General features: G+C 40.1%; 1 protein-coding gene across 1 annotated transcript in view; it reads right to left on the bottom strand.

The window, feature by feature from the left end:
* Positions 1-25,583, bottom strand: part of cdh22 (cadherin 22) — a 170,181-nt gene that overhangs the window by 45,797 nt on the left and 98,801 nt on the right. The window contains exons 4-8 of the mRNA XM_080462459.1: positions 22,052-22,346; positions 7,194-7,313; positions 3,495-3,662; positions 1,360-1,541; positions 79-335 (exon numbers count right to left, since the gene is read on the bottom strand). Of these exons, the coding sequence (XP_080318585.1) occupies positions 79-335; positions 1,360-1,541; positions 3,495-3,662; positions 7,194-7,313; positions 22,052-22,346 (1,022 nt within the window). The remainder of the gene's footprint in view (positions 1-78; positions 336-1,359; positions 1,542-3,494; positions 3,663-7,193; positions 7,314-22,051; positions 22,347-25,583) is intronic.

Here is a 25,583-nt window from a genome sequence, read left to right as displayed (position 1 = left end):
TTATCTAAGATGATTATACAGCATGTGTCATAAGTGCTTTTCTTTTTGAATAAATTAACCTTCCATCGGTTTTCGTACCTTACGGGTTTGTTTATCCCATCTGGATCTCTCGCAGTGACGACACCAACCAGTGCCCCGACTTTGGCGTCCTCCTGGACCTCCATTACAGCGCCTTCTGCCGGTTGAAAGATAGGTGGCTCATCCACGTCCGACACGCTCACGCGGACAATCGTCTGGTCTCGGAAGGAGCCGAGATCCGCGAAGCGAGGGTCAAGATGCTTGTTCGCCGCCTCCACAACAACGTTGTGCGTCCTCCTGCTCTCAAAGTCCAAAGGCTGAAAAACATCCAAACAAGACTCTAATTGAACTGTTTCGCTCGACAGAAAGTCATCCATCACTTAAGGTGACACAGTGCTCAACACTGACATGGATGGGCAAAAATTAAATCGCAATACTCATGCATTAACATCAACTGTTGTGATGTGTGTACAGACTGTAAAGATCATTGGAACAACAGAGCTGGAAAAGAAAACAGTGTTTTATCATTGGCACAACCGTCGGGCTATCATTATTTAGAGCAAGACTGACTAACCTTGAAAGGCGGACACCAGTTAATGACAGCATTGTGTTATTTATGTTAAAAACAGTTGAAATGTCTGCCCGACTCATACGTCACGACTGCAACATGTGCTTCTCAGTTTTTGCAAAGCTAAAAGTTGAAATCACTTTTAACATCTCAAGAAGAGAAAAAGAACTGATAGCACTTCTAAAACCCCACTGAGACAAGCAATGATGAAGACCATTGAGCTTTTTTTGTCTATTGATCAAAAGTAGCTCACAAAGGAACAGATAGTTAGATGTAGCCAGAGTGCAGTAGCAAATATGTTTTGCCAAATGATCCCCAGACATTGTGTTGAAGGCTAACCAAAGGAATCTCAGTTGATTGCAAGCCTGAAGAGTCCCTGTCAGTTTTAGTAAAATTGCCAGAGGTGACACAGCCTGTTGTCTCTGATAATGATGCTTCGAACACTTAAAAATGCTGAGGGAAGGGCAATACAAAGAGAGTAATTGCCTTCAAGAAATGTGGCAATTGTTAGTGTTTTTTCCACAGTCTTCTGGGATTTCTCCAAGGCTGGATACAAATATGTATTTGTATTACAAAGTACAAAAGAGATGTCGGCTTGCTTATTTACCCTATTGGCGACTGCTCTGTATGAAACTGAATCCTCAAACCTTGGTGTTAATATGGCAATGCTGAGGACATTGTGTGTTATATTCCCGAACTTTTTCTTTGAAGATCTCATTAATTAACAATTAATAGTGACACACACTGACAACAGGGATTTAATTTATCTGTACCTTCTTGATGGACACAACAGCTTCCTGTGACTCCACATCCGTGGTGACCTTGAAGAGATCCCCTCCCTCTTTGATCAGGTAGCTCATGTCTGTGTTGTCTCCCATGTCTGCATCGGTGGCAATGACACGTCCCACCGGTGTCCCCACAGCAGCCCCCTCCGACACTGAAAACTGGTACATCTCTGGCAAAGAGGAGGAGATGGTGGCCGCAAGAAGAAAATAGGCTCACAGTTAAACCATGACAGAGATATGGGGTTAAAAAAAAAGAAGACAAAGGTATCATGGATGAAAAGATAAGAAAACACCATGTGTGGGGAAAGATGGATGGATGTCCGTAGGTGGAAAAGGAGAGTGGGAAGTTAGGGCATTGGTACAAGAGATGGATCGGAGGTAAAGAGAGAAAAGTGGAAAGAGGGGCAGAAGGAGATAATAAAGATAAAGTGGATAATGAGTAAAGACACGTGTAATGGAAAACTCAAGTTGGGAAGTGAGTAGCAATGAACAAATAGCAACTGGTAGCAAAGTTACTGTTCAAGTGTTGGGGTCTAGGACTCCAGGATTCTAGGAGGGAAAACTTTACAACTTTACAAGGTACAACTTTGTCAGTCTTCTAAGTTTATTGTAAACCACACTGGGGTATGACACTAAGTTTGACCACAGTTCCTAGGTCACAGTTTTTTTTTTTTTATTAAACTTGAACTAGTAACTGGAACTAGAAACTCAACCACAAGCCCTACTAGATGAGCCCTTTCTGAGTAACTCCAAGAAGTCTGACTAGCACTAGCAGCCGACTCCAGAACATTCAAAGTGACTAAGTTACTTTTTTTTTTCCCCCTATTCTGATATTCAGATTGAGGTTTTGCAGGTCATGTTAGCCACACCTTATGCTTAAATGTATAGTGTTGTAATTTGGTTGGTGACACGTTTGTTCTTACAAACACTTTAAAGGTTGTATGTAATGATGCAGAGACTAAGTTTAGATTCAAATGAATAGTCAAGCAAAATTGTTATGACCTGCCAGAGAGTATAATGAACTAGAACAGTTTATATATATATATAAACTCAACATTTCCCCAGAGGAAAATTAAACATAAATATGAAAATCTTCCCATGCATGCATCATCTGCCATCGTCCTTTACAATTTATTCATAAACTGCTTTGAAAATCTATATTCATTATAGACATGACACAATAAAATAACTCTACAGGGCTTATTCCCATGACTTCGTAAACGTGATTTAGTGAGATTACAAAGGGATTTACACTGAGATTAAAGAAAATGAATAAACAAAATGGAAAGGTGTGTTGTCAAGACATATTAAACACAATCATACAAGCGCCCAGGCTGCCAGATATTGTAGCCCAGGCTTTAACAACAGAAACTGTGTAATGTAGTGTTTGTTCAACTCTAAAATGACAAACGAGGACAGAAGGAGGAGATGAAATGAAAGCAACACAAGTGTGTTCACACATCAAATTATTCAGTTTTGACTACCACTTAGCATGATAATACACCACATGTTAGCTGAATCAAACTTTTAAAACGGGTGGAGAACTGGGTAGTTGTGGTGTTAAAAATCTCAAAAGTTCAACATGTGAAAATACTCTTTTTTATTTTTTTATATATATATTTTTTTAAACTCTGCTTGAATGATTCATTTTCCTTTTTTCCTTTTTTTTTCAATCAAATAAATTTTGTTCACAGCTGAGGGTGAAACCTCATTTATATGTGCATGTTTTAAATGTACCTGTTGCAAGCAGACATCTGAAAGCAACTCAACACTGTAAATCTATGGCATTACGATGTACAAAGACAGTATTGATTCAGGCCTCTTTTGAGCTTTGCTTGAAAACAATAATCAAATGTGCAACGGAACGCATCAATTCTCCACGTTTGATAGAGTACTCTGTTATGGGCTGCGGTTTTGATTGGCCCATAAATTTAATTTAGTCAATTTTCCTGGACTGCACACAGGCCATTGATGCCACTGCTTATCGGTGCGAGTGGCCTGCGTGTCGCAAAATACATCGTCCGTTTTTGATCACATTTTGGTCCTTTTTTTTTTTTTCCTCTGTCTGAGCTTTCAGTTTCTTCACCCACAAGAAAATCTCCCATTTGCCAGAAGACACTCACTCTGTGGGAAGCGCGGTGGGTTGTCATTAACGTCTGTGATCACTATGGTCACTGTGGTGGAGCCGGAGAGACCACCCATTTGTCCTGCCATGTCTGTTGCCTTGACGACCAACTCATAGCGATCCTGCGTCTCACGGTCCAAATCTGCCACCGCTGTCATGATGATTCCTAATGATTGAGGAAAGGGGGTGAGTTTTAAAGGAGGCAACCAGAGAGAGAGAGAGAGGAAGAGTAGTTAGTAAGTGAGGCCACTGGAGAGGTTACATTAGTGTTCAACACTTAGACGACAACCAACTATATTCCCTTTCTCAGACTGAAAATCAACTTCTGCTAAGCACTGTATGATGGAGGCACAAGTGCAACCTATTCCATTTCGCCCCCTCCGACAAGCTGGATGGGAGAGATCGTGACATATTTGTGCCTCTGCACATACACCATTTTATGGCTCAGCCGTATTAAAATGAATAATATATAGAGGCGGAATGAAGGCGTACCGCAGCCCCCCAGAACAGCATTACAACTATTCCATGGTTGTGAAATTGCACTCATGCTTGAGAGGTGGATTTCCAAAAAGCCAGCGAGGGGCACAGAGGAAATACTATGATGTGGAGATAGGATTAAGGCAATACTACGGCATGAGTTTAAGTTGTATGACTGCACAGATCTGGTTATATTTAAAGGGCCAATTAAAGTCAACAGTCAAGTGAAAGGTCAATTCCAATTTAAGGAATCAGCTGAAAATCATCAAAACAACAAAAATGTAATGAACACGTGAACTTGTAAAACAGTTTTTTTTGATGCAACTCCACTCTGTGGGCTCTCATCTTATTCTGTCTCTGTCTCTCAGGCCCTCTCAGAAACCAGCACATGGTCCATGTTGGTATAAAACAGAGGCCCTCTCCTCTGTGGCCCGGCAGCAGTATTTACTTCCACGTCACCCCCTGGGATTCTTCACATCAGGATCTGTTGATGAACATCTCATTTGTGAAGGGTTGTCCCACTCCCAAAGGTTTACATTTTGTTGGGCATACAACTCACCGATTGCTGTCACACTTAGCCCTGGGCCATGTTTTATAAGAAGCCAAAATACAGCACACGCAGCAGTCGCGGTAGGAAAGGAGACAAGTGACATGCTCCTCTTTCATTCACGTAAAACACAAGCAGACAGCGTCAGAAATAAGACTCAAACATTGCTCCAACAGCACGGTGTGTGCAGATGAGACCACGTGGTTCATTGTCAGTGCAGTCACTTAAATGTATGCACTGGATATCCTCATTCATATCACGTAGCCTTAACATTAACCAATTTAACTGGGTAATAGGACAGTGTATACCAACTGTGAAATGGAGATCCAGTACGGTAATTCATTACATGAATATAAAATAAATGATGACATCCCAATAATTTCCTTATCTTTCATACATCAATTGTCATTCTGTTTCCACACTGGGAGGTAATTGAAGTCTAATTCTACTGTGTACTTTAAAACTCACACAACCTGCCTGTGCCTTTATGGCTGCTATAAAAACCAAAAAGAGGTTGTTTTGGTAGGACGAGGTATCACTTGCATTTTGCGAGTTCCTCTGGTGAGTGTGTGCTCACTGGAGAGGAGTAACAAAGTATAAAAACATTGTTCCCATACTGGAGAATTTTCAAATGTGACACTTTACTCGAGAGCTTTTTTTTCCTCTGATAGACTTTTTCCACTTTCATTTTCATTTCAATGCCATTTAAAAGGAATTAGAACCTTTTGAATGTCATTGCCTGGATTTTCATCATCAAGATTGAATTCAACCAAAATGGATAGAAGTGGCACGGAACACACCATCCTGTTGTGAATCCATCAGTGGATTCTGTGGGTGAGAGTCATAAGAAAGAAAAAAAAAGAAATAAAAAAGAAAGTGGATTCAGATTGTAAAAAAAAAAAAAAAAAAAAAAAAAAATGAAACACATAGCCCAGATGACAGAGTAAGTTGAGAGCAGGAGGACATTTTCTATTCATGGGATTTTTTTATGGGAAGTTGGATGAACAGAAGCAGCTGTTCGAATTGTCATTCAAATGGTTACTACACACAGCTTGCATGTTCAGTTCATGCTTTTACTTGAGTAAAGTTGAACTCACATTTGAGTTTGTTTGAGTATCTGTGCTTGTGCTTCGGTGAGAAATGTGTTTGCCACCTTTGTGAGAAAGGGATGATTCCCATATCATCTCAATAAAAGCTACTACATCTTGACTTTGCAGTGGAAAAATATACCGCTGTGGCGTGAACATAACCAAGAAATCCTCTTCCCTTCTAGCCTGCCAACACCTGTCAAAATACACAGGGAACCTGTCAAGTTTTATTTTCTACAGTGTTCTTCAAATTTACTCAATTAAGTATGACAACATATATAATTTATAATTGTCAAGGCAGAGAGAACAAAGAACTCAAATGCCAATGACCATAATATGTACACAAATAAATAACACGATGACTGAACATGGGACAAAATAGGTCAGTAGGTAATTAAGTACGTATACAAGTAAGTAAGCATATGATGAAATATGTATGAGTGAATAAGTAAACAGGTGGATAAATAGGAGAGTAAAAACTAACTTTTTTTTATATCACACATTTATTCAATTTAGTGTGTGCATGCATGTTTCAATATGTGAATGATGGCGATGCAAGAAAGTATGTGAATATCATCCATGTATTGTACAACATTTTCCATCATTTTGTTTCCCATATTTTCAACTAACATTTATTTCTTTATTCATTCATTTATTTGTCTCTTTTGTGCTGTTGTACTGCAAAGGTGGCAACACGACATTAAGTTAATCAGAAACAGAAAAGGAAAAAAAGCTCCTTAATTCAATGAGGTATATTATTGTGATGGTCTGTGTTGTTTTGTTACACATGGTTCATTCCTTGTAAAAAATTCTTACTTTGACTCAGAAACTCACAAACGCCCCCGGACAATTCCATCATGGCAAAAGCGACACAGAACACAATCACTTGCTATTGAGTTTGTTGTCAAGGTGAGTGAGAGTGATATTAATGAGGCAGATTTCACAGCTGGTCTGTCTCCTCTTTATTTTGACCTTCTTGACTCGCACCTATTAGGCCGGCTTGTCGGCCCACAAGACGGGAGGGGGGGGGGGGGGGGGGGGGGTGCCACAGGGAGCGTGAGGCAGAAGCTGGAATGAACCATCTACAGTCTCCTGGCAAGTCCCACCAAGGCAGAGCCATTTATCATCCAGGCACTACGGCTGACCAAATCAAAGTGGTGGAGACCAAAAAAGGAATCATTAAAACTTTAGTGCTTTTCCCTAGGGGAGCATTTGAAGGCAACACGAATGCTAAGCTACTCTGGAAAGCCTGTGGGTCAGACCTTGCTGGTCCTCTATCCTCCAAAGCAGTGGGGAAATAGTAAATTTCCAAATGTATAGCTGGAGGAGATTTTACATATGTTGGATCTGAATGTGGTTATAGCATGAACTAGAACTGTATTATAATGATGTTGTGTGGCAGAAACTGTGTTTTTTGCTCTGAAAGCAACAGAATCCAAACGACTAATGAAACGGGCAGAGCAAACACAATTACTTAAATGTTAATGCAACGAACGGTTCATTAACATGCAACTAATTATAACAGTATGTGTATGTATCTGGGATTATCTAGGGTAATACTGAAAGAAAGATCACAAAAGTTTACCTGTGTGTCTATCCACGGTGAAAAACCTTTCTCCATCCAGAACACTATACACCACTCTGGCACTGCTGCCGTACGTAGGGTCATCAGCATCTGAAGCGGTAACCTTCATTACCGACGTTCCTGTGAAAATGAAAGATCATAGAGTTAAAAAAACAACAACTAAACAACTACATCGGAGTCAGTTGGCCACCAAGGACACATCAGACATGTGTTCACCAACGTGAGTTTGAATCAGACTCAAGGATATAGGCATTTTCATAGTCTGTATGAAACCAGTGATATTTCTGTCTTTGACCGGACAAATGTGAGTAATAAACCTTCCGATTGTGGACGTTTTTGGACAAAAAAAGAATGTACTTGTCTGTCACCACTCGCCACTGTTAAAAGGTTTCCCATTTATGTTGAGTTGAGGGGGAGCATTGACAGTTAGGCACTGCTTTTGGGGATGTAAGCAAAGGGATAAGTCGTATGATGAGAGGGAACTTCCAAATATATTATCAGTAATGTGTGTGTGGCTTGATCAGAGAGGTGAATGCAATCAGGTACAAAAGCAATAGGTAGTTATTTCACCTCTGTTGAAATACATTTCAGAACATTTCTTTTGATATTACATTTCCACTGCAGCAAATTCCAACTTGTTTTGCCTCTCATCAGGAGAGAAGTTGTGCTTACAGATGAAAGGAAACATTGAGTCAAACAGACAACATCCTATCTTCAAGGACCATTAGAAACCAAAGAAACAATTACATGCGATTACCGGCACTTAGGCAGATAATAGAAAGAATAGAGTGATTTCCACATTAAATCTTCATACTGAGACTTGTGGGGGGAGCAACTGTGTTGAAGTCATTATTTCCGACTCAGTGTTTGTCAACAGTGTGCACACACCAGCCTCTGGCATCAAGAACGCAGGAGCGTCTCTCTCCCTTTAGTCACACATTTTAGGTAAAGCCGAGCCTAAGGCCTTGGAGCTTTAAGATGATTAATTTTTGGGTTAAGAAAGAAAAAAATAACTAAAAATAAAGTACATACTTATCTACGTACTTCTTGCATTTTTTAGGGGGGCTAAAAATACATTCTCTTACAGGAAGGAGAAGATGAAATAGGAGACATTCTTAGGCACCAAAGGCCCTCAAGGACGAGGAGTCAGTCTTTGTCCCCGTCTCTCTGGCCAGTGCTATGGGTAATTACTGACAGCTGGTGTTGTCCACTAAAGGTCACCACTGTAGCCTTTCTCAGAGCCCTGTCATGCTACTGTCCAGCTACATAATGACCGTATGCTAATGATGCTAATTAGCGAGAAGTGTCAGAGCACTGTTTGTTTCCTGTCAACCAATGGAGCCCCTGAGTGGGGGTGGTGGTGTGGAAAGTGGATTATCATTAAAGTCACCCAGCCATTAAATCAGATGCTCAGATCACTATTCTGCTGGTGTCATCTGTAACACTCTTTTGTTCTCACTGTATGCCAATAGGAGCCGTTTGCATATAGTTAGCACACGCGCGTTAAAAAAAAAAACTTCATCCCCCATGTCCGGAAGGCCATAGCAACAAATTGTGCAGTTTTGTAACTATATACACGTTATTTTAACAAAAAAAAAGACAAGGGCATGTAAAGAAGAATAAACATGAACGGATTCAGCAGGCTGGCAAATCACATGATTTAATTTTGCACTAGTTTCGCTATCAACATTGTATGCTCCACAGGTAAATTTGGATATATTTCAACCCCATGTGATTTCAAAGTACAGCATATTAACGAGGATAGAGTGAGCTTTCAATTCATATTCTGACTCTTATCAAGCAATTTACCTGTTGCGAATATCCAAAAGTACACACCAGTCTGATCCTTGGATGATCAAGATATGCTGGTTTCCAGTTGGGGGATGAATAACATATTCTTCTTATCATATTGAAAACATAAATGTCCTCAGAGGCTAGGATGTTTTTTTTTTTTTTTCTTTATTACTGGCAACAGGCAGGGGTTTGTTAATTCGTCCTACCTAGTTGGTCCAACTGCTGTGGGTCCAACAAAGCCATTTCCATCCTTGGGATTACTCCCTTATCTTAATTCTCCCCAGGTGACAATCAGTTTGACTCTCAGCTGTTTCTGGATACCGGCTGGCAGCACCGTCAGATGGTTTGGAAGAACTATATAAATGCAAATGCTTCTTTATTGTGTTTATATTAAAAAGTGAAGCCGTGACTCTGGCACGTGGGTTCTTATTAAAGCACTGACTTGCATCAGTACTTTCAGTGTTGGAAGTCATTACTTACAGTATATGTTGACGTGGTTGGCTTCTCTTAAGCAGAATCGACTGTTGATGGACTAGTGGGAATACAATAGAAATTGACTTTTGCAGATGCATATGTAATGCATATAGCAGTATCAGAATAAGTGCGTCTAATGGAGAGAAGCGCCAGATATTCATTATCTAAAGAGTTGTTTTTCTCCCACCAATAAAAACCTCAATCACAAATTGCTCTCAGATGAGACAGAATGCGCTGTTGCAATAACAATTTTAATTACCAAAATATGCAGGTCTCTCCTCGTGGGCACATTTGTTTGCTTTGACTTTGTTGGGTTGTATTACAAAACTTTCTATATTGTGGTTTTTCACATATTTGTGCAATTACACCAACACAGATGAAATTGAATGACATTTAATTATACCCTCTGCTATTACTTAATTTTTTTTTTCCATCTTAAACAGTAACTCAGTTTTTAAAGAGGCTTGGTTTATTATCTCATCCAGGCGTTGCTATTCATAAGCCAGACATCACTGCTGAATGCTTCTACAATTGCAAAAGAGCTGAATGCTCGAGGTCACACTGGGTATGCCACAAGAGCAAAGGTCCATCGAATTACACAATCATTTTCAAGAAAAACACATTCAAGCATTGTTATTTGCCACTTGTCTGCCAACCTGTGTATCAAACTATATGCTGTGATTTTAGAGCCTGTGCTTTTATGAAGTTTGCATCCTGCAGACATTTACATTAAAGATCAAATGTTACTCTGGAAAGCTTGAAAGTTCAATGGACCATTCATGAAGGAAACAGCAATTAGAGGAGTAGACATAGTTCTAACATCTCACTGCAGTGGACAATAAAGAGGATACAGTCTTGTTCTTCATTTAATCCTCGCGCAGGCTGTGAAAGTAATTGAGGTGGAATGGCAGCCATTCATTACACATTATTTGCCCTTTTTTTTTTTTTTAATTGTTAATATTTCCATAATACTAATGTTGTCTTCTTTGAAGTACTTAAAATCCCACGGGGTATGTAGGATTACCGGCTAATTAAGTAAAGTAAATAAGGTGACAGTTATATTAATTATTGTGCCAGCAGTATTGCAATTATTTCTCTCTTTCTATTCAACTGTTTTCAACTGGAACACACTATGCTCCTCACATCGCTTCAGACATGGTGTTGGTGGGAAGAACTTAAAAGAAGCAACAGTTGTGAGTTCCCCCGAAAAAAATAAAATAAAATTTATAGTCTGTGTTCAGAGTGGCATTTAGGCAGTGAACAATATCCCTGGAAGTATATGATAAATAATATTCACATGAAAACTAACCCTGGGACCACATCTGGTGAAATGGAGTAAAGGGGAGGGTTGTTTCTGGGGCGTGGAGGATTGGGAGGAGGGTGGGTGACGATGGCTATGTAGATAGATTTATGTATGAGTTTGGTTTAATGGTATCAACACAGGCTGTCGGAATGGCTTCCCACACCATTTCAGCACTCTGGGAGAGATGGTTCAATTACTGTGAGGGGAGCTGGAGGAGTGTGCCACGTGTGAGACACTAGACTGACAGCTATTTAAGAGGCAGCCTCGTAAAAGAGATTTGTGCCCATCTCAGCTGGTGCTGTACTGGCGCGAGCTTCAGTGAAGGGGTCTAACGGCTGCAGCACTGAGCCTCTTTCTCGCTCCGACCCGCCTTAATCTGTAGGACTGAGTGCTCCCTGCCCGCATTATGGATCATTTAGTAAAGCCATAAAAGCTGAGGTGTTTTCACATGAAAAGTTATTTCTTCACTACTTCTAGTGTGATTCATTCCTCTCTCATCCACATAAATGCCCCAAGAGAAAGGCGGAGAGAGAGAGCGAGGCAACGAGAGACCGGAGAGAGAGAATGAAGTATAAAGGGAAGAAAAATCTGCCATGTCATAAAAGCCAATGGTCTGCTTACATTGATCCTCTTCCAGATCTCAACAAGGATTTAAAGATATTTTTCATTTGTCATGACAGCGACTGTAAATCTAACCTTTGTTAGCCTCTTAATAGATAGGATCATTATTTGTGCTCTTGACAACGGTGTAGACCAGCGTGGCATGTCAATTTGAAATATCAATTGGTCATTAACTTTAACAACTGTGTTTCTGGATAGAATAACAATAACAACAATAATAATAATAATACTACTACTAATAATAATAATAATAATAATAAAAAAACAACTGAAGTAACAGAACAAGAATCAGCTATATGTTGAACAAATGAACTATCTATAGATGAATAAATAAATAAAATGTTGCACTGTGGTGTCATGTTAAGCATTCTTGCCTCACAGAAAGAATATCAACAAGTTTGGGGTCAGAGACTTTCCACATGGATTTTGTCAGGGTCAAAAATGTCTTTGAGGTTAATTGGCGACCCTTACAGGCCTGTGTATGTTTCTGTGTCTGTTATTGTCACTGTCTGTACATGTGCCTTGACATCCTGCCTTCTCCTTTAGTAAGCTGGGATAAGCTCTAACGGCCATTGACTCTAATTTGGATAAAGTGACATAGAAGAAAAGTGGCTGATTATATTACAATTGCATTTTATTAGGGGTGGCTTTGGCTTGGTTGTTAGTGCAGGTTGGCTTCTAATTGAACATGTGTGTGTTCAATACCCTATCTCAACCCGTCCGTATGTCAAAGTGTCAATGAGCAAGACACTGAACACCAAGTTGCTCTCAAAGGTTCCCTGGCTTTGCAGCCGTCAGCACTGAAATATGTATGCGATTGCGTGAATTTGACAGATCCTTTTGAGACTGCTCAAAATGTGCTATATAATTTGAACAGCTTGTGACACCATATCTTATGCTAATTTTATTCTTTTCACCATAAAAATTAACAGTGAAATGTTAATTTATCATTACTCCCTTGTTTGTCGTCCGGAAACTTGGTCACTGAACTGACCCATTGGCAGGAGCCACTCAGCACGGCACTCTGAGGGAGCTAATGGGGGTCCAGGGACTTGCTCAGAGAGTCACAGTGCATGTTTTTTTTGATCTGTGGAAGTAAACCGGAATACCGGAGGAAACCCACACTTACACGGAAAGAATATAAGAATTTGACACAGAAAGGACCTGGCTGGGACTTGAAGCGGGACCTTCTGGCTGTGAGGCTCACTGGGACGTGTGTGAGTAGAACATGTATCATCATATCACATCAGATCTACAGTCTTTATTCTGTCGTCTCGCACTGTAACCGATATGGACACGTTCGCGTCGCCTTGACGATCGTTGTTGACGTCTCGTCTTCAGATCCATCTGAATCTGTGCCGCAGTTGCTCGTCAAGATACGGCTCAAATCTGTACGGCCTGACCGCCAACGCTCCCGCCAACACTCTATCGTAGTGTTCTTCTTTAAAAAAAAGTCTTCAACTACTGCTGAACAATGTGGAATGTCAGAAAACATTTCTGTTTTTTCGCTTTTCTGTTCGTCCATCGCTGAGTTTTGATCCTGGCTGTCCGCACCAGTTACTCCTGCGACGTCACGGCCAAGATGGATGCGGTTGAGAAAGCTCACTTGGCGGCATCGAGAATCACGACTTAATTTCACACATTTTTTGTAGTTGTTTACTAGCGGATGATGGCAGCGTGACAAAAAACATTTTATTATGAAAATACTTTTATTCTTCATCACGTGTCTGCAGTCTGCAGACCTGGTATCAGCTGAATTTTAGGTCTCTGGAGAATAAATGAAGTGCCCACATCTGCTCAGTAGCATTTGTGAAGAAAAACAAAAAGGTTTAATCAATTTCCCAATCAAAGATCTTTTGTTGTCAAATACATCTTTCATAGCTTTTCACAAATTGAATCACTCCTCTTTTTCCTGGCCTTCCAATTTCTTACGAAAGCACTGATTCAGCGCATGACCATTCACACACACACGCAGCCAAAATCCATTATGTCAAGCTACGCGGTTGAGCGCATAACGGTTGATGTTACTGGTCATATACATAAAGGTGATTGGCGGAAAGTATTGATTGTAACTTGCCACCGCCTTGTCACATCCTCGTCTCTTCCACTGTGAGCCCGACAGGCTCAGGCGTTCCTAATGGTGACTGCAGCAATTTGCAGCCTCCTGGGCAACCTCTCTGGACCGGAGTAACAGGAAGGGTGATTATTATTTTAATCCCCCTGTGGAGTTCTTGCATTACATACAAAACAAGTGGAGGATTTATCTCTTCCACTAACTGGGAAACAAACAATTAAAAATAAAGCTGAAGGTCAAGAGGTCAAGACAAAAAGAAGATGAAAGACCTCATGAATGAAAGATACATTTACAGCTTTTGTCTCAGTTCTTTGCGTTAATCTTTCATTCATTCTTGATCCGCGATAGATAATTGTCAGTGGGGGATTATCAACATTAAATGATTCACTTTTCCCCTTCTCCCATCTTAAAATGCAGTGGAAAATATCTGATAATTCATCCTGTATTTGATAAGATTTCCAGGTTTTGCATCCAGTCAAAATGCTTTGTTGGTTTTCCACGTTCCACCCCTCTCTTCACACATATGGCGCTTTGTAGGGTGTCTCCTCAGCAGTAACAGCGATGCTGATTGTAGATATTGAAGATTTTTAATAGAAATATGTCAACAAATTGTCTTTAGCAGCACTCTGACATCTTTGTCGTATCATATCATTCATACACTTACTTCTGTTTTAGGCTATTCCTTTTTAAAGCATAATATTCACCAACCACAACAAAGCTTCCTCTTTTTTTTTTTACATCAGCATGATGCGAGCCTTTTCATTGTGTGTGGGTGCAAACCTAGCTTCATTGTTTTATTTCTGTGTATAGCAATAGGCAGGGCATCAACCTTCAAGAAGTCACCTAAGAAATATATCCCACAATAGTTCTATGTCGCTCTCTGGGCTTTTACTCTTTTGGGTCTGAGCGCCTCACTTCAGGCTATTCATGGCACACATGTCTGAACAAATCTATCTGTATGGATAGACAACCACATATTGTTTCTGTTATGAATTTGGCATCAGTTATGGTGGTCACGAAATCTGTCTGCTTGACGGTTGAACTCAAAAAGCTTCCTTTAGAATGATTGCTTGGATGAATAACAAGCAACAAGAGCAAGACATAAATTCTTATTAAAAAGCGCTGGAGCAATAACAAAGAACGCATGTCTTGAAGTATGGAGAAATGGAAGGGAGACTAAGGCAGTGGCAGATAAAAATGCAGGGCATTGTCTTATATCGTTTGTTGAATGGTTTTTGTTTGGTCAATTTCCCCGGCCTGGCCTTCTATATTCGATGGTGTCATTGATAGAGAGTGGGATAAATGTCAGTTTAAGGCTGTTATTATAGTATTTAGATTCCCCCTGTGGTTCTTTATATTTGGTGATTCTACACTCCATCGGTTTGTGTCATTCGAAGACAAAAGCCGATGATAGTGGTCAGCTTAATGTCTGTTATCAGACGGCTGTTCGCCTGACGGTTGTTCTTTGAACGCTGCGACTTGTCAGTCAGTGTTACCTGAGGTTAGAGGCTATGGCACAGGTGTCATGCCGTGCCACATCTATGCCACTCAGAGGTCCTTTGGTCCTTTCGAATGGAACCACATCAATCACCGGATAATCTACGTGGAAACCACCCTGTTGAGATCTCACCACCAAGAACAGCCCCTCCTGGCCACATTTCCATTAAGCCTTTGAGTGAAAGGGAAAGATTGGTTGTTCCAGTGACTAAATGGTTTCATGCCTAACAAACTGAGCTAATGTGTCATTCAGCTCACATCAGGAGTTAAAAACAGAGCAGCAAATGTCCTAGAAAGCATGTTGTAACACGGTGTAATAGTCACTTCAAATTGGAGAAGGCCTGTCTTTACAACTCCAATATTGGTTGGGCGTGTGGAGCATAACAATAGACTTGAGGTGCCAATGCCAATAACATCTCTGAAGTACACTGGATTTTGAAGCTTATTGTTTACTGCTTAACTGCAGGGGAATCAAAACTATAATAAATATATAGAGTCCTCATCATATACCAGGTTGACATTACTTTAGCCTTTGGGTTGTTAAAACATTTTATTTATTTATTTATTTTTTTTTAGGCACGGCTCATCAAAGCTACATAAATATTTAAAGCATACGGTGGCTGGGGAACCCAAAGTAAGAGACGGATATGATTCAAATATTAATGATGAGGCTTTCCAAAACATAAATATTAGGCCAGCACACTATTTCATGTCGGTTAATATATGAGCAAAGCATTACATAGAAAGATAAATATTTAGATGGAAATCTTATCTATTACTGCTGTGAGACAGAAACTGCCTGAGGAAAAAAAAAAAAAAAGACTTAAAATAGTGCCAAAGATGGGTCATCTTATATATTTCTGTTTACACCCAATTACACACATTGGACTGAATGTAGTCTCATCAAGTGACATTTCTCTAAACATTAAATCTGTCCAACAATAACTTTATTATGGTAATAATATGCAGAAAGAACTATTTCAAGCCAAATCCCACATGCCCTGCATATAAAGTGTAACAAATTACAAAAATCCCAAGATAAATATAAAGCAATAACTAACAAAGAAAAATACAATTGATATTTAGATTGATAAATATAGATGCACACATTATTCTTTGAAAGTAAACGCAACCCAAATTGGCTGTACCTCACCGAAAAGACATACCCAATGTCATGGGCGTCATGTCTTCCCGATGATTTCTATAAACGTTCCTGTAACTCTGTTTAATAGACTGACTTTCAGAAAAGAAAAAAAACAAACCAAACAAAATGTACCCATGACACAATTGTCAGTAAAGTCAAAACAATGCTTCTTTTGATGCACTACAAAAATCTTAAGTTGTATCTTAAGTGTTTTTTTTCCACTTTTACAGACAATAGCATGAACCTGTGCACGGATTTTCTTACTTGAAGTGAAATCAGGGATTTTGTTGGCAGAGAATTGTTCTTCATATGAAATCTTTTCTGTTTACCGACATTAGCAGAGTTATATCTCCAACCGACCGTGCAGTTTTGGTGCAACACTAATTTTGCTGTGATTGCTGCATCATTCTCTGCTGGATTTCTATTAGTTGTCGGTAGTTGTAGCTTGCAGCAGCAGTGACTGTGGTGGAGTGAAACGGTGGTGGGGATATTTCAGACACTGTGGATATTGGCAAGATGACAATCTTGACATTCTGTGGTGACACAAACATGGCCATCTGCGAACCCCTCTCACTGTAGGCCGTAGGAGCACAGATTCTCAGGCACAATCAAAGATAATGTAACCATTGTCTTAAGGTAACCATTTATAAATAGTGCAACAAATAGTTAAAACTCTCACATACAATACAATGCTATAAAGGCCAATTCATTATTTGTGAAAAGACAAATTGAACCAACACTACCATATGATTTAAGAGTACAAACTCAATCTACCAGTTGGTTTCATTGAAAAAAAAAAAAAAGAATGCATAATTTTTAAGAAAAAAGAAAAGAAACTGTGATTACTGCAAACTCACATTAATTTGTGATAAAATGGTTGGTTTCCATGTGTAAGAGTCTGTCATATGGCAAAAATCAATGTGCGAACAAGAGTGTGACTTCCCACGCTGCTCTAGAAAGCATTTAGCCTGTTAATAAACAGCTTCAGCATGGTCTATTACACACAATGAAAGTTTAACACTGCAGTGTTTGTAAGCCCTATAATAAAGATATTCTTTGTCAAATGATGAATTTGTTGGTGAAAATAATTAGCTTTTTTTGTGTGTTGGGATGGAGATATTAGTGTAATACATTGTTATGGATTTTACATATATCGTACATACCAAAGTGACTCTCTACATGACATTTTTCAAAGAGCACAAAGATCTCCAACAGGTTGCAAATGTTATCTCGCCTGCACTCTTCTTTTTGTGACTTAACCTTTTATGTAACGAGTACTGTTGTCGGGAAGTTCAGGATGGCACGCAGGGCTTTGCTGCAAATGTGAATTCAATTTACTTTATAGTAGAGTAATGGGTGTTTTAAATGGACAGACCTGTACCTCTAACATTACCACGCAAATGGACATGAGGTAACATTAGCTTTTAACATTCAGAGTTATTTACATCAATAATGGATCCATTTCTTATTAAAAAAAAAAAGGGGGGGGGGGGGGGGGGAGTGAGCCACGAAGAGAACGATGACCTGTTGTATTGTAAGTGAGCATTCATTAATCAAATTGACCTGTAATGGACACGTTTACAATGCAACTTTATCTCCTGTAAACCAGAACAACATACTCAAGCATGAAACCGGTGAATACTGCTAAGATGAGCCATCTAAAGCTGCAACATGTTGTGCGTTTGCATATGGACACAACTTGAAACTGAGGATCACCAGGCAGAAACACAATTTTTTGAAATCCGACCTGCTCCTCAAACCATCCCGAGGAAGAACATAAAGCCTATTTTGAGTCAAAGAATTACTGTAAAAGTCAAGAAATGTCTGACAGCATAACTCATAAAGGCTTTTATTATTTTGAGAAGAGGAGTGTCACTCCCCTGCAATTACAGTCGCGGGCTAATAGCAGTGAGCAATTACTTCAGTGCGAGTTCGCATCTGAAAGGCAACTGCTCATTACTTCTGATCCTTGTTCATCTGTCATGTAGAAATGCAGCAGAAAAGATAATGAATTTACCTTTTTTAGTACTTAACACCACCAATAGGAAAGAGGTAAACAGATAGCAGATGGAGTGCTCCTACACACCACCATGGAAAAAAAAATGTACGCATATTTTAATGTTTTTTTTATTTTAGAGAGACACATTTGTTTGTCTAACAGTACAGCAGCAACAACTATCCACTGTCTCAACTTGCAGATGACGCATGCTCAGGGAGTGAGGAATTTGATCGGACAGGTGGCCAGTTTAAAATGCAAACGGCTGCCGGGAGGACAAATTCTCAGATGGCCTCGTTCAAGTTCGAACCAAAGACCTTCCAACTATGTGCACAAGGAGCTTGACAATGACTCGCTGCCATGCCAAATAACAGTGTAAAGTGTGGTTGGAAAAGAAGGGAAAACTGGGCAGAGGTTAAAAAAAATAATACTGAGGGGACTTAATTGATGATGCATGATATTAATTAAGTCTACCTGCAAGGCATCTTTTTTTCAACGTATCAGTGTTACGTAAGCTATTAAGGTTAAAAATACACTCCTGTTGTTGATGAGACAGTAAATCATTTATCATTAAAGCTCCCTACATGAAAAATACCCACATTGTTTTCTAAGTTTACAACAAGTAAAATACACACTGCATCCTTTATCTTTTAATTTGTATTCTGCAAAGTAAAGACTTAAAAGCATGCTCTGATTAATACCAGTGAGGATGAAGAGACATTTTCTAGTCTGCGTCATGTTTCTTTTTTTGATCGTCCTCTAACTAGACACTGCATTAAATCCATCTTTACCGTCACCAGTCAGAGGACGGAGCAAGTGTTAGGCAGAGCGCCACCGTGCTCCCTCTTCTGTCCCAACGTAAAGACACGCATGAATTTCGCAGCAACATTCAGTCACCCATGCACTCCAAATTTGATTTAGGACTGCAATTTCATTAGCCACACATTTTTCACAGGACAACACCAGAGCTCTGACTGACGTACTCCATCATCAAGTTTGCCAATCCGGTTATTTACCCCCCATCTCCACCTTCACCAAACACACAATTCACAAAGGCACTACGTTTCTTTTTTTTCTTCCTTTTTAAATGTGCTGAAAAAGCAGAGCGACAGACCGGGAGACAGGAGGAAAGGAGGAAAGGAGGAAGGCGGGGATTTAGGCTGTAAGGGGCTGACGAAGACGGGCACTGGAAGACATGACAGGAGTGATAAGTAAAGATGAATATGCCTAAGGCAGAAGACCACTGATTACTTTCTTACTATTATGGCCTCACGTGTTTTAAGGCGATTTCCCCGTATGGGCGGCCGTAAAACAGCACAGCGAGAACATCACTGGTGTGTCTAATGCTCGCAACCTGTTTCTATCACAGCATAAAACGCGCTTCACAGTCTCAAGAGCTTTGTCCAAATTACGGTATATAAAAAAGTGCTGATTCAAAATAGGTCCCTGGTATATAGCGTCTTTACAGAAAGAAAAAAGAAAAAAGAAAAAAAAGAAGAAGACTAAATTAAGTATACAGCAGATGTCAGCGTGCTGTTAAAAAAAACTTCCTTAGTCATCATTTAAAAAATCATCTGACAATGCAATTCACAGTGGAGCTATGGGAGGAAATAGTGGAGCTTCTCACAGCTGGGATGAAATAAAATAAGTATCAGAGGGTGTTGACACAAGTCAAGGGACACCGTGAGAGGAAAAAAAACAATCACAAAAGTTATATGTTTTTAAGTTATCAAAGTTATGGTTAATTAAATGTATTTGCAGACAAGAGAAGGCAAAACTTCAGCTTGTCATAAGATAACATTAAATTAACACTCCATTTATCTTCTATACCACTTCCTAGGCTCAGGGGTGGGGACTGGAGCTGGTGATGGTTAAAGGCTGATCAACAGTCAATCTTTCAAAAAAAAAAAAAAGTGGAAAAAAATAAATCAAATAAACTCACATTGTCACTAATTGACAATTGTAGAATCACCAAATAACCTCAAATGTACGGTTTTGAAGAACCGGGAGTACACAAAAAGAAGAACATGCAAATGTCACGCAAAAAGGTCTTGGGATTAACCTTTCTATGAGGAAGAGTGATTTCACACTATCCCACCCTGCAGCCCCCACACACACAACACTGTACATATTAGGTGTAATTATGGTGCATGCCACCAATTGTGGCAAAACAACTCAGTTAGATGTAACGATAAAAAAGGTTTAATTGCAGATGATGAGCATATTACTTTAATACATTTGTAAATTGTTGACAATAATAAAGTGACATTGTGCTGTGATTTAGCAAATTACTGAGCAACGCTTTAAATGAGGGGACATTTACTTGTAAAGGCCAAACTGACAGTGGATTTTTTATTTATTTTTTTTAATCTTTTAAATCGCTTGACTTGCTGACCTTATTACTCGCGTGCCTACGTAAATAGATAACTAAATAAATACAACGTTAGCCGATGTTAAAGAGGAGAAGAGCTAGAAGGAACAGGACCAGGGCAGAAGAATCCTTGGCGAAGCGGTGGATTATCTCATTAGAGGTAGTGCTCTACAGTGATGTTTAAAACATGAACTGCACACTCATTCTGTGTGTAATTTGACTGAGGCTCGACAGGGTCGAACAAGGAGTAGCAGCCAAGGTGGGTGGGGTGTGGGGGGGGGTCATGATCATTAAGATTACATTAACTAACATTAACTAAGCATGGCTTCCATGACTCCATCTCTTTCTCTTGAGGAGATAATAGCCCTCGTGCTTCCTGAGGTTTGGTATCATATCCGAAAACGCTGCATTTTTTTTTTTAAACCTCTTTATCCCCCTCCTGTTTTTGCTACCTTTCTCTCTGCCTCTCAGTCGCACACGCACGCACACAAACACACATGCACGCACGCACGCATGCACACACACGCACCCCTCATTCAGTTTTAGAGAGCACTGTAGGCAGAACTGCCCGTGGTTTGGATCATGCTGAGGAAGCAGGAATTAATTCCAATCAGGCTTGAACAGGGAAGAGCCATTCCATTTTGCACCACTCCTGGAGTCACTCAAACAAGAAGCACCCCCCACCTCGGCTGCATATGCATGAACACACACACGCACGCATACACACACACACACACACACACACACACACACACACACACACACACACACACACACACACACACACACACACACACACACACACACACACACACACACACACACACACACACACACACACACACACACACACACACATGATGTTGTGGTATTGTGATAGCAGTTGGCAGCCAAACAGAATTTTGTTTATTAAACATCAGCTGTGTCATTGACATTAATACCATGCTAATGAAGCCTCTGACACCCTCATTCACCTGTCTTTTCTGTTTCACAGGGAATTTTAAGCAGCCTTGGGGTGCTGCTTATACCGTTCTTCACAATAAAAACATGTTTGTCAAGATTAAATGCACCATGGTGTCACTGTCAAAAGCCTAGCTGGATATGTGGCGTACCCTCACTATTATCTACTCTCCTGAAGCGCTTCTGTGCTTCCTCTTCCCCCTTATTCCCCCTGTGTCATTTGTCTCAAAACAGTATGTCAGCACACAGCCACAAAACTCATATGAGAGTAATACAATTTGTTTTCCTTGCCTTTCTTTATATGCCTGCGCCGTCTCCTTTATATCCCATCTCTTTCCGACCAACAAGCTGTAGCTGTGCCACTATTCTACTTCCTACGATGCACGATGAATGTCCATTTCCGATGTGAGGCAGGTTTTTAGCACATTGCTTTTCTTGGCAAATTTTAGCTCCCCTTGAGCGCTCAGCAAAGCACCATCCTATACACCCTACTTATGCATCATGAAAATAGCAATAAAATAACGGGTAATTCCGTACTGTACACAGGTACCTTTGGGCCCTCCTGAGTTTCAAAGCCTAAAACAGCAATCCAGATGGTCCACATCTCCACATATTTCATCTTACCTATGGGTGACAGTTCCGCCACGCTGCCAATGTAGGGACCTTCCAAGAACTTTGGCTCGCTGTCGTTGATGTCCTGGACCTTGATGACAAACTCTGACTCGGGTTCCAGAGGGTCATTGGAGAGACGGTCCCGGGCCTGAGCCCTGAGTGTGTAAAAGGCCTTTTCCTCTCGATCCAGCCGCTCTGTGGCATGTATGTCTCCTGTAAGCTCGTCAATGATGAAAATGGAACCCGCCCCTTCTCCAGAGATTGTGTACTTGATGTTGCCTTCACCTTCATCAGAATCTGTATGGATCTGGAAATATGTGGGGAAAACAAATAGATTAAATTCCTCAAACAGGATATTCATACTGCTTTTTTTTTTTCCATCTGGAGTGAAACAATAGTAACATTTCTTTTTTTATTATTATTATTCATCTGCAATAAATGTATGAAGATGATATTCTTCAACATAGAAAAACTATAGAAGAGTGGCACAACCGATAATTCCTCACTGATCAACAATGTGTTCGCGCTATCAATCATCCCAACTTAACCTAAATCTTTTTTTTTTTTTTTTTTTTTTACAGTAAATGCATATTAGGAGATTAATAATTTAATTGAATGCTGCAAAATGCTGTGGTAATCTGATTTGCGACAAGACAAACATTTTCAATCTTGAATGTAACAAGACTGTCATTGGATAATGGATGAAGACTGGCGATAAATCCCACATGCACTTAGGAGGAACATACAAACTCCACAAAGAAAGGCCACTTTGAAGCAAGAAATCAAAACCACTGCAGTACTGTGCATCTCACTGGAAATAAACAACACATAGTAGTCAGGGACCTCAGTCATGAAATGATTCATTTAAACCACATACATAGAACTAATCTTGCGACAGAAAACTTTTCTCGTGAATTGCTTGGCACCAACAATTTTTATTAAAATTATAGGTGTCGTATGAAACGAATACATGCTCTCCATCTGTGATAGTTGTAAAAGGCTACCTCTTCTTTAAACCTGAATCCTTTGAAGTTTCTTATCTGGTGTCATTGCCGCCAAAAACTATGCTGGCAGTATGATGGAAACTTCTTTTTTCTTCTACATTGATCAGTGATGGTTCAGTTGAGGTATCATTTGCTGAGGCACCTGGACTGAGAGAGACTCACGGGTTAAACAGCAGCAGATAAAATGAAGAACTCACTATTAATTAGTGACACACTTGCTGATGTGTTTCCTAATTTTGTGAACTTAATTGTAGCTCTGGGAGGTTTATTTTAACCAGGGGTTGTCGAGGAGGACACAGGGATTTAGCTTATTTTTCTTTTTTATGTTTTGTCAATTATGTCTTTCCATTATAACAACTCACTGGTGTTACAGTAATGGAAATTGATACGTATATATGAAAGGCAGACTAACATCAAGGTTTTACTATGAGCTATTTGAAATGCCGGTCATAGAATGTCACTGAAATAAAAGTGACAAGTCCCTGAAATGGTCAAAGACATTGGCTACAGAAAGCACACAGAGAGATCAATGTCAATTAACTCACACGCGTCCTTCAACCAAGACACGACCGCAGTCCTCCATGGTCACATGATGGCGGCACATGATTGATATTCCACTGATAATTTTAGTGGTTGTGAAGCTTTTCATCAGGATTTTTCACTTCACACACATTTGGAGGTGATTTCCTATTTAGGTTTATGCCATTGTGAATAATGCTGAATCATGCCATAAACCCCTCTCAAAATGACATTTCATCAATGCCCCCCCAAAAAACGTGTATTATTCCCCCATGCCTTCTCGCGTCTTATTCCTCCGACTGCAGTTTGAAGCCTTCTGATAGGCTACCTCCGGAGCGGCCATCATCACTGAGGTTAAGGAAGACACCATAGTTCCACTGATGATTTACACCTTTTCTGCACATTGTGCCCTTCACAGGATGTGACGCCCAAATTAGGGGATCAAAGTCATTTCAAAGATTGTTAAAGGTAGAGACATAGAGGTGCTGGGGCTGAAAAGTGAACTTAAAAGTGCCCTTATAAATCAGAGCTATACTTTCCTCTAATGTGATTAGAAGACATTCAAGAGGTAGCACTAGGCGCAGCATTGGTCCCATCCCAGCCTCCCCTTTGGCTCTTTAGTGAACACTAGACTTGCTCTCTCTCTTTCTCTTCCTCTTGCTCACTCACTCACCTTCTATGTGAAATTATAATTCAGAGCTGTCTATGCAGTGTAACTGTGGTTCAATCTACTGAACAGACCATAGGAGAGGGGAAATCGCCCTGGCCTCCCTGGTTAATATTTTATAAAGGCTTAATTAAATAGAGGCTTCTATCACCCTCGCGGGGATTTTCATTAAGTATTTGTCGTAAAACCGTGGAATAATGCAAGCCTGTGCCTTGATATTGCTTCTCCCATCCATTCTCTCCTCCCTTTTTTTATCTGTCTGTTTTTTGCCTTCTCTCACCATTCTGAATCATCCTGAAGACAAATACATGAAGAGTCGGAGAAAATATACTGCCAGATACTTTGGTGGTATCAATATTTCAGTTATAATAAAAAAAAAAAAATAAATAAAAAAAAAAGTTTCATTGGTCCAGGCTGTGAAGAGTTATCCAATAAAAGTGAGCGTACTCTTTCACCGCTGGATATGCTTCCCCCAGACGCTCTCCCCCTTACATGCGCTCTGTATTTCTAAATTAGATTCTGCAGACAAGTGTGTGTGTGTGTGTGTGTGTGTGTGTGTGTGTGTGTGTGTGTGTGTGTGTGTGTGTGTGTGTGTGTGTGTGTGTGTGTGTGTTGTGTAATGTCATCATGTGTTAATTCAATTGCACAAATGCTGGCACCATGCATGCGAGCTCCTGCCTCTCGCACATGGATGCAACAAAGCACACACATCCACCTACTGAGTATTCCTGCATGTACACACACATCAAAACCCATGTAGGCACACACACACACACACACACACACACACACACACACACACACACACACACACACACACACACACACACACACACACACACACACACACACACACACACACACACACACACACACACACTCATACATACAGTACATAGTGAGTTCATCATTCTGCTGGGATGATGTGTTTTCTACCCCCCTCCGGCTGGCTATACCCATCCTTCTGTCAGTCTACCCTCACTGGCGTGATTCAAGTTGGCAGCTTGAAAAACACACACACTACGCTTAGCTGGGTTGTTCTCGGCAAACGAAAGGTCACAGCCAGGACGTCACTTGTTTGACAAAGAAAAAAAAAAAAAAAAAAAAGGAGCAAGAAGGAAAGAAAAAAAAAAATAAAAAAGATAATCAGACATGCAAACATGACCAACACATTTATACTGGAAGAAGGCGGAGGAGCAAATTCTTCATTAGGATTGGACATGACCAAAATTTCTACGATTAAGATTATACAGCTGGGAAAATCAAATGGAGATTTACTCCATTTGGGGTATGGTTGACGAAGTCACTATTTATTCTAAACACAAAAGCTGCCTATTGATGATTAAACACCGCC

Source organism: Lipophrys pholis (assembly GCF_963383615.2).
Source record: "Lipophrys pholis genome assembly, chromosome: 4".
Taxonomy (NCBI): domain Eukaryota; kingdom Metazoa; phylum Chordata; class Actinopteri; order Blenniiformes; family Blenniidae; genus Lipophrys; species Lipophrys pholis.
This window is presented reverse-complemented; position numbering and strand designations above follow the sequence as displayed.